This window comes from Gopherus evgoodei, chromosome 1, assembly GCF_007399415.2.
Source record: "Gopherus evgoodei ecotype Sinaloan lineage chromosome 1, rGopEvg1_v1.p, whole genome shotgun sequence".
Lineage (NCBI taxonomy): Eukaryota > Metazoa > Chordata > Testudines > Testudinidae > Gopherus > Gopherus evgoodei.
This window is the reverse complement of record NC_044322.1, coordinates 262,327,927-262,338,331: the sequence shown is the minus strand read 5'-3', so window position 1 is coordinate 262,338,331 and position 10,405 is coordinate 262,327,927. Positions and strand designations below refer to the sequence as shown.

Sequence of the window (10,405 nt, the reverse complement as noted above, 5' to 3'; positions counted from 1 at the left end):
TTGTACTGCTGACATGATTTAAGGAGCCTGGCTGGGGTAAGTACTCAAATCCTGCTGGAAGTACTTGGTACCCCTTCTCTACCTATTGTAAAGTAGTACTTTACAATAGGTGTCATTGTGGACAGAATATGCCATAAGGCCTTAGCAAGGTCCAGCAGTCCCTCCTTTGTGGGAAACACGATCCTGGCTGGACCAGAAACTTACAAAAAATCAAATAGCTTATGGGATTTCACTGATATTGCTGCGATCTCTATCTTTAGAGTGTCAGGAGCCTTCACATGGTCCTCCTGAAATGATTGAACATCATCAGGCACTGGCCCCAATGCCAAGGAAGCCAATTCATCACAAAAGGCCCTTTGGTGGCAATATGGGGCACTGGTGCTGCTCTGCTGCTGGAACTAATTCCTCCTGATACCTTGGAGTGATCCTGTCTTCTTCCTCAAATGTGTTGTGAAACCAGCCTCTTGATGCATGAGATGGTGGACTCCAGTAACACAATTAGGGCCATGATTACACACCATACAAGTATGGTTGATTCACTGGGTGTTGGTTAATCAAGCATCAGCCCCAATGAGCCAGTGGTGGCGCAGCTCTGTATGGGAAGCAAGCAGACCTTTCCATGGCACCAACCACTGACCTCCCAGGAGAGGGTACTCTACTTCAATATGGGGAAAATGTATGCTCCAGTGATGGTGTGGAATGTGGATCTCCAGAGGCAGTGATGCAGCATATAGGGGTCTTGGTACTGGCATCTGTCCTGGTACTGTTATGGGTCTTGGGGTACCCAGGACTGTGTGTCACCTTCTTAACTCCTTCCTCGAACATCTTGCCTGTGATAGCTGGGTGTTAGCTCCCTAACACCAGCAGCCTAACAGTCTCTCAACCACTCTTCTCAGGACTATGCCAGCTCTTTCTTTTCCTTGTTGATTGACAAGTTCCCTGGAAGCATTCCCCCGTGCCAGATATCTAGCCCCTGACACTGGCTACTCACAGAAATCCCAGATCCTCTTATCTCAAAGGAATAGTGTATTTATCTTAAATCACTGCTACTGTATAACACACAGCACTGATGAGCACTTATAATAAAACAAAAGATTTATTTTAGAAAAATAGAAGTTCCACTGGAAACAAAAGAATGACAGAAATAAACGTAACACAAAACAAAATAATAAAACACAAAGTAGGGCCTACACTTATTAATAGTTTCTTTTTCCTATTCAGTGAGGTAGGTTTTCCCTTCAGAGTTCAGTTGGTTGCAGAGCTGGCTGGCTTCAAAGGAACCAGGTTCCAATCCTTCATGAAAAACACCTGTTCAACAATATGTCTTCTCAGTAAATGGATGCAAAGTGTCTTTTTCAACCTTGATATACTGAATCAGTCTTTTGTCTTTATTCACAGACAGGGTTATCTCCACCCTGTTATAATGTTCCTATTAACCTCCAAGTGGTTTTGATTGTTTGCAGTTGTCTTTAATAGTTTCCCATTGGCTGTTCTGGGATGAGGCAAGGGTAGACAATTTAACCTTGCATTTCATCAGCAGTTCTAGGGAAGGGTGACAACTCTTTCCCACTTGAATGGACCATCACTGAGACACATGATTTTCTGGTGACTAACTTGTTCCAAGACCATAAAGCACAATTTTCAATGTAGTTACATTATTCCTAAAGTATTTCCCATACACACATCTCACAATGATTATGAATATTGTTAAGTTACAAGCTTTCAGTAGAGACCTCACCTATTACATTTCCTGGATAAATACCAGGAAAGTAGTGTATTAGATGGAGTGAGTTTGTCAGGTCTGAGATAGGAAATGCTTGAAAAGAACCTTTGCCCACTGGTTCTAATGGGCCTCCATCACAGATACTGGCAGGTGTTTTAGCACCAACTGTGGTTCCAGTTCTCCCCGGCTCATTCTCTGTTGATGCTGAGAGGTGCATGACCAGATTCATGATTTGTGTCACTGTAGGCTGCTCCTTATCCCTAGCCCTCAACACTGTATGAGGCCTGATCGATTTCTCTCCAGAGGTTTTTGGATGGTCTGTCATTAAAGGAGGACACTAAGCTCTACCTGGTGCCTCTGCATTCAGACCAGCCCCTTTTGATGCCAAACTTCAACAGCAGAGGTGATTAGTTCCTGTTTTGATGCTGTTGACATTGGAGTCATCTTTTGTGCCGAAGTGATGGTAACTGGTTCCTTTTTGGTGCAGTCTTCTTTGTCCCAGTTTTTGGTGTAGCTTGTCTGCCAGATGAGGTACTGGATGATATTGGCTTGTCCACTAGCAGGATCTTGGAGGTCATCCCCTCAGGTTCCGAGGAGACATTTGTGGATTGTTCCGAAGATGGATGAAAAGACTGGTAAGTATGATTTAATGCAAAGGCATGGGGAAGTGTAAATAAAAAAATCCTCTCTAAGATCTCTATAATAGTTGCAGAAATAAGTCCCACAAATTTCTACTTTTAAATGTCAAGAAACTAGAGATAGGAAAATTATTGAAAGTTACAATCTGGTTCTGATTCAGCTATTCATCCATAAATAAAGATGAGCCAAGAAAAAGTCAAGATAGTTAAATACTTTTCTCATTATTCCCTGTCAGCCACTGTGATGTTACATATATTTATATATTCAACTTATGTATTTTCTTTTGTATTTGGCTAGTCAGCTCAAATGGCTCAGCTCATGTTTTGGCTCATAGAGCCAAACCAGACCCTTTGGCCTGACTATCTGCAAAATTTGTGGATTGTACAGTTTTATAGCAAGATGGTTTGAATTTCTGAGACCTTCTAAAACAAATAAGGATAACACCCATCAAAACTGCTTCATGATGGTCATGGTGTGTGTTGGGGAAGGCGCAAGATAATGGTATAATTGTTCTGTGCTTGCTTCAGAATTGAGCTCAGAAAACTTTCCTGTAGTTGAAGCCTCCTCCATTTTTACCCAACTATGGAGTTTCTCCTGTAGTAATCATGCCTAGGAGCGCAAGTTACGAAAAATTCAATAAATGACCTAACTCAATAATTGTCTCTCTCTTACTGTACAACTTCTTCATTCAGAAAGAAATGTGTACACCAAGTTTTATACCCTCTGGTTGAGATCTTCAAATTCCTCTTAAGAATAATGAGTGGCAGAAAACACTTGAATACCCTTTAGAAGCTTCTATTGGCAACAACTGCAGGCAAATGCAGTACACTGCATACTATTCAGACTTTACTATTTTCCTTCAGTGCTGAACAAAAGACATCCAGATCTACCCTTAACAGTACTACAGTCTTTTGCTTTTACTCTGTCCAATATTACAAAAGCTGACCAGCATAAATTTAAGCAAATACTACTTCACACAGCTTATACTCAAAACTGTGGAATTTATTGCTGCAATACATAGTTGCGCCAAAATATTTAGGTGGATTTTCTAAGGAACTGACAATTTCATGATCACTAACAACATCTTTAGTTATAAATGTCAAGAAAAGAACATGCCGTTATATTACTTCAAGACACTTGATTATCTCAAAACCACCTATAAGAGTCACACACACATTCAACTGCTCCACCTATTTACAGCATTGTAGGAGTCAAAATATTTCCCTTGCTCCCTCTGCACAGTAACAGCATTACAGAAATTGAACAGATACATTACGAAGTGTTTTTAGGCAAACTTTTGAACCTCAAGACACTTGGTTCTCAGTCTGAAAGTTGAGTAGGTTCTGATTTTATGAGGATGTTGTCTGTATATAACTGAAATATAGCCACCCGAATAACAGGTACAAAATACTAGGTAAAAATCTTCTTGCAGCTAAGTACCTGTTCAACAATTTAAAAGTGCTGTTTTATTTTAAATTTCTGTGATTGATTTTCTACCTAGGATAGCTTCTGCTGCTAAAATATTATTTATATATGCACATACAGTACTATATATATTATAGAAAAATGTTTGCACATTTAAACACACTAAGAGAGATATGCTTATCATTTAATATGATTGCTTAAAGAAGTCAAGCTAATTGAGAAATGTCATGGGGAAAAGAGTAGGTACTTGTAAGGTCAAATTCACCCACATGCAGTGGTACAAAACAAGTCCTGTGGAAAAAATAGGCCTTGTGCTGGGCTCTTTGCACAGAGATGAACTTCATCCAGAACATAGTGCCTCAGCAAAATTTAGATGGCACTAACAAGAGGCAGCAACTGCCATTTAAAAAAAAAAAAAGATGAGAAGTGTTGGTAAAACTGAAATAAAATATAACTTAAGAGGAAAATATTAAGTGCAAACAAAATTTTCCATAGCATGCTAGAGAGTAATAAAATCATGATTCTATAAAACAGACCATTAACTCTAAATATGGAGCAAAACCCGATGTTGATGGCTAAGGAAGGATAACTGAAAAACAGTATAGTAGCGTAGAAATGATCACTGAACAGGGATTTTGGCCCTACAGTCTAAAATTCAGTAATTTTTCAATATTTAAATATTTATTCAATAGTATGTCACATTATACTATTTATTGCTTTTCATTTCACTTAAGTCTTAAAAAAAAACCCTGTAAAACAGAAAAAGTTTACCTGGTTTTATTTATTGTTCAGAAACAGACAGTGCTTATTAGACTCAAAAGCTCAGAAATGAACATTAAGAGTCCATAAACTAACTTACTGAAACAAAAGGTCTAGCAAATATTTATTTTTACAGGCATGCAAACAGAATAAAAGATAAGTTCCAGATATATTAAGCATCATCGACTAAATTTATTTACTTTTGCATTTCACATTAGATTTTAGATTACGTCTGATTTCACAGTAACACGATTCCATGTAAATGCAGGAGGAGTTACTCAAAATAATTCTAAATTACTGATGTAAATGGTATTAAGAAGAACTATGTTAATATTAAACGTGAAAAGAAAAGGCCATTTGATAACAGACAAGATTTTAGGCAGCAATTTATAACATGAACTTAGTTGTCGTAATTTAAAACATTTTAGTTTTCTGCCAGAAGTGGAGTATTTGAAACCTAAAAGGAAAAATATGCATTTTATTTAGATTGTGACCACCTAGATGCATTGGACACAGATGCACCTATTGAATTTGTGAGGCTGCAGACTGACAGAAGCTACCTTGTGCTCCATCTCTGCAGCCATGGAAGCTACTCCAAATCTGAAAAAGCCAAGTATACTCTCTACGGTCTGTACTGATCACAATTTATGACTTTACCTGATACTACAGCCATGAATAGCAACTGTGCTTTTTGTAATGTGGGTTGGAGACAGTACTGAGCATGTTCCATTTTCTTCAACTATCAGACAGACACCGCTGAATTTTAAAAGGGGCCAAGGGCTGTATACAGTCTTCTCTCAACTGACAGCTTTGTTTTAACAGTTAACCAAGGAAGAGGTCTTAGGTCTTTTAGCCCCCCTGAAAAAATTGGCATTCATTTTGGTGACAGCACACCCCATGCTTTTAGATAATAGGACTTTCTCCCCAAACAATAGCAACTGCAGAGTCCTCAGTAACAACAATGTGGGAAGGAAAGTGCCCTTCCCAACTCACAGATAAGTGTTTTTTTTATTTTCCTAAAAAGGCTCAACCCAAACCAAAGCTTATCTTCTTTCCTCCCTCAGCCATCCAAGGATGGATTATAGCTCTAGGATTTCATGCTGGCCATAAGAGAGCAAAGAGAGCCTGCTATTTTGATCAAACTGGTTCAAACTGATCCAAAACATGAATTTTGTTGTTTGATTGAAAGCATTTGGTAAACTTCTATTTTGAAGTAAGTTTCCATGAACCTATAATGACATTTATTATAATTGTCTGAAACAGAAGTAGGCACTGGTCCAGGTCTCTCCTTGGTGCCAGTCAGTGGTGGAGAAGATATCTGCTGATAGAGAAAAAGGGTTAGTGCAAGAAATCACAATAGCGGTTTGATGCAAAAGTGAATTTTAACTAAATAAAAAGTAGAATTACAAGAGGAAGTAAATATTAAAGAAATTGGGAAAGGGGAGGTGCTCATTTTTTTTCTTTACTCAGTTTCGTGGACAGTTTCCTGATGGTCTGGTAAGTTTAGGGTGACCAGATATCCTGATAAAATCGGTACTGTCCCGATATTTAGGTGTTTGTCCTGAGTCCCGACCAATCTTTGGTCGGGGCACAATTTGTCCCGATATTTTGTTCTGCTGGCAGCACTCACCTTTAATTTATTTATTGCTGCTCCGCCGGCAGCACTTGGCTTTTTTTCCCCCCTCTCTGCCAGCAGACTGCTTCCCCACCCCTGTGTCCCAATATTTCTTCCCTCTCATCTGGTCACCCTCGGTAAGTTGCTCTGACTAGCTGAGTGCCATGTGCATGCAGATACCTCTTGAAGACTGGAGTATGGGTGTGTGTCAGAGCCTGTGGAAGACTGGCACGATGACCTGGACATAGGCAGGCCAGCCTGCCATTCAGTGCAGTGTTCAGGAACCATAGGCTAATGGACAGTACAAAGACAGGAACCATGGGACCAGGGGCAAAAGTCAGAACTGGGGTCAAACAGGAAACAGAAGCCAAAGCTGAGGGTCAGCAGCATAAGGTCGGAGCTGGAGCAGTCAAAAAACAGGCCGACAGGGTTCCGCGACCAGAACGAGGCTGAGGGCGGATGCCAGGTACAGGGCAAGGTTGAAGTCAGGAACTGGAGACGAGACTGAGAGTCAGGTATTGAACAAGAGGGTCTGTAGCAGCAGTAACCCAGAATCCATCTTGTTGCACAGACAACTTCCTGTTTCTCTTTCTAGCTTAAATAGTGTAACCAGGCCAGTAAGGGACTCTGTTTGGTGCAGTGCAAGGCCTTAGAGCTCCCAATTCTCCTGTCATTACTATAGCCATCCAATGGTGTTGGGGATGCAGCAGTGGCCTACGGGCCCAGGTTCAGGACCTGCAGATCCTCACAGGGTGGATAAATGGAAGTCAGAACTAGTGCAGAGGTACACAGTTACTATGCAGATGGCTCTGGCATCAAATAGATCCCTTAGGCATCTGCTAGGTCTGGGCAGGTCTCATACTTTCCCCATGGGGGGACAAATGCTGCCCCTCAAACAGCAAAATGTGGAGGAATCGCCACAGAAATTTCCTTCCATACACCTTTATCGTGTTTCTAAACACAGGAGAGGATAATAGGACATTAAATCTGGAAGATTCTTTGAGGCAAAAATTGAAGTTTCTATTCAGAGTGGGAGAGGGAGGAACATCTGAAATTATGACCTGGGTACTGACCTGTTGGTGTTTGTGGCACTGATCCTTTCAGATGGGAAACTGCCTCCAAACCCTGACAAGTACATGCATCAGCAATGAGTGAGGACTGCCATCTATATCTTCAGATAAAAAGGTACACAATTTACTGGACACAAGTTAAAGGATTCAGCTTTGCCTGTATTAAGGCAACGGTAGTATTTTAAACCATTGCTACCTTCAAAGTTTTTTTTCAACTTGTTTCTTAAAAAGAAGATTTGAAAATCAATTCCACTTTAAAATAGAGACCAGGGTTTAAAACAAAATAAATTACTTTGCGACCGTCCTTTTACATGTGTAATAGTTCTTTTCTAAAACTGCCTTAAGTGAAAAGTAAAGCCTAATTTAAAAAGAGCATGTGTAGAGATTATGGTATCCTGTGAATTTTGCTAAAACTGATCCATTAAAAGGAACTACTAATCTGCACTGTTCTAAAAGTCTACAAAGGAGCTAATAATCCATGGTCAAAAATACCCCTACTTAAGTAGTTCTAACCAATATATGGCATTACAAGTACTATTCAAAAGGTTAGCCTCTTTATAATGAGTCATTTATACAGGGTGAACTCATAAGCAATTGAAGTGGCTTCTATTCAATCTGTAAAATATATAAAGGTAGACATGCTTGGAGAACACATTAATTTACAAGGGACACCTTTCTTAAATATATCTGAAAGCTGCTTAACTTCTATGCAAACATTAAACAACTAAGAATGCATATTTCATCCTACATGTTAATACTAATTTTTTCTCTCTTTTCTCAAGGTTTTTTACTTTCAATTTCTAAGTCTATGCGAAAGGTAGATGATGATGATGATATGATACTAAATGCGCTCAATATAGGAAAAGCTCTTTGGAATGGAGGTAAAACAGAGAAGACAGAGACTACACCTACTCTTGAGCACTACAAGATGGAAGACAGCAGCTTTCTGGATGAAGAGGAAGACAGAAACCCAAAATTCTTAGTGAGTTTCCATTTTTTATTGAACACTAAAACATGAATAAAAGCTCAATTTATAGTCCTTTTAAAAGGGTTAAAAGCTTACAATTTAAAAGAATGTTGTGGTGGATGGTTTCAGTTACAAGATCATGCAATTACTGAATGCTAAGTTTTCAAATATAGGTATCTAATTTTAGTCACCTAAATCTGAGTTTGGGAAACTAAACAAATGACCTGATTTTTACCAAGATTCCAGGGGGTCAGAATCTGTAAGAAAATATCAGTCTACTTTTTTATCACCGTTTGAAAATTTTGCCCATTCTGTACTAAAAATATATCTTAGAATGTCAACTGGATTAGCCATACATACCAAGATGGTTTCAATCCCACTGAAAAACTAAACTGAAATTAAGATGATCATCCACGTTATTCTAACATGCACTTTGATTTTAAGGTTTCTTAGCCAAAGTCCCAACGTGTGGCATTGTATGTCTTTTAAATGACTATCTGTTATAATGCCTTTGTTTAAATCTTTTTTTCTTACTTCAGAATATAGGTTCCAAACACAATTTCATAAGCTATGGTTCGCCACTGAACCTAGGTATAAAACAGCTACCTTATCTTGCATTGAAAGGATCTATGGCTTTTCCAGCTGATACTGAAATTCAGACTATTGAATCAATACAGGAAAGGAGAGAGACCGGAGATGAAGAAAACTCAGCTAAATTTCCTATAGGAAGGAGAGATTTTGACAGTAAGTATGTGTGTATTTTTCCACAGAAAAAATATTTCAAAATAGAATATAAAAAGAGTAAAATGATTTTTTTCTTCAGTGCTCAGGTGTATGTTGGGAAGAGTCTATCGACCGTGCTGGCAAGTTTGAAAACTGTTGGCCTCCTCTCTAAAGAAGCATTGGTTGCCAATTTAATGAAACTTGGAGTTACTGTGCTTTTGGTATTGCTATATATGTACATCTAAATACTACTATCTGTATTTCAAAATAGAGGGAAACATGATTGACTTTCACTAGATAACCTAGTTGTAATAGTTATGATGTATTGTTACTGAAACTGACAATTCTGCAAATCAAAGACTTGTCACTATATTTGTCTAATGAATAATATATGTAACCTACTTTAACATCATATATTTGGACACTATGAAGCCAAAATGTGTTAATACACCTGTTATCTTGTTCTTTCAAAATGTACAATGTTTATTATGGAATAGTAAATTTACTATATACATCAAAATAAAAATAAGATTCATAGTCTAAAAAAGTCAGTTAACTTTTTCTGACCAGCAATCAATTTATTTCTGGCTATAGCCTTGTTGCTTTTTGGTGCTCCATCTAGTCTGCTGTCCAGTTTCTCCTGTAGTATGTTTGATACCTTGGGTCTCTTAATATTTGTGTACTGAGATGGTTCATTTTCATTATTGCAGATGACTTTCTCACTATTCAGAGCCACGTGTTCCCTCTTTGAGCTCTTGTTTCTTGGCTGACAACTTTTTACTTTTTCACTTTTACTTCTATTCGGAAGAACATTTTCAGAACTGGTTCCAAGTGCTGGTCTTTCAGGAGGTGACTTTACATCTTCTGTTGTGTAAGAGAATAAAATATTTTAGGAAGGAAAAAAAAGTTATTACTCCTAAAGTAGTTAGCCAGGATAGTCCTAGGATTTAAATGGCATAAAGGTCATGTATTTTAGAAAGAGAGTGCTTTCTTAAATAAAATGAATAATAATAATTTGACTGGCCATCAGCTAGCCAACAACTATAAACACACCTAAACATAGACACTTCATCATTAAATTTTAAAATGCATGCATAAATGTAACCATCAACAACTTCAGGAAATAAGTTTATATACAAAGGTCAAAATGTTGCAAAGGATGAATATGTCCTAACAGTAATTTATATAATACACATCATGTAATGTGTTCTTGTTTAAAAAGTAAAATTAACAATTAGTCATAATTTTCCCATTCAATATATAAATTTCCCTGAAGCACTACATCATCTCCGTAAAATAGGTAAAAAGAAACCTGACATACTGTTGGTTAAAATTTATTTGGGGATTATGATGGCAGTAACTAATAAATTATTTACAATCTATACTGCTAATTTCAAAGCACTTATCTCACATAGCAAAGACTAAAGAATATTTTAGATCAGTTTTTACTGATTGTAACTTGTGCAAAGCTATTAAACCCTCAG

The 10,405-nt window shown here is 37.9% G+C and overlaps 2 protein-coding genes across 3 annotated transcripts in view; one reads left to right on the top strand and one right to left on the bottom strand.

Annotated features, from left to right (window-relative positions):
• Positions 1-4,669: 4,669 nt before the first annotated feature.
• PARPBP (PARP1 binding protein) overlaps positions 4,670-10,405 on the bottom strand; it is a 118,750-nt gene continuing 113,014 nt past the window's right edge. The window contains exons 12-14 of the mRNA XM_030544399.1: positions 9,489-9,785; positions 7,235-7,286; positions 4,670-5,867 (exon numbers count right to left, since the gene is read on the bottom strand). Of these exons, the coding sequence (XP_030400259.1) occupies positions 5,846-5,867; positions 7,235-7,286; positions 9,489-9,785 (371 nt within the window). The 3' untranslated portion in view covers positions 4,670-5,845. The remainder of the gene's footprint in view (positions 5,868-7,234; positions 7,287-9,488; positions 9,786-10,405) is intronic.
• On the top strand, positions 7,914-9,437 carry PMCH (pro-melanin concentrating hormone). Of its 2 annotated transcripts, XM_030544423.1 has the most exons (3): positions 7,914-8,213; positions 8,738-8,942; positions 9,022-9,154. In XM_030544423.1, exons 1-3 carry the CDS (start codon positions 7,962-7,964, stop codon positions 9,069-9,071), a joined length of 507 nt encoding a protein of 168 aa, XP_030400283.1. In that variant the 5' UTR covers positions 7,914-7,961; the 3' UTR covers positions 9,072-9,154. The 2 variants fall into 2 exon arrangements, with proteins under 2 accessions (XP_030400283.1, XP_030400273.1); XM_030544413.1 differs by having other exon boundaries at positions 8,876-9,437.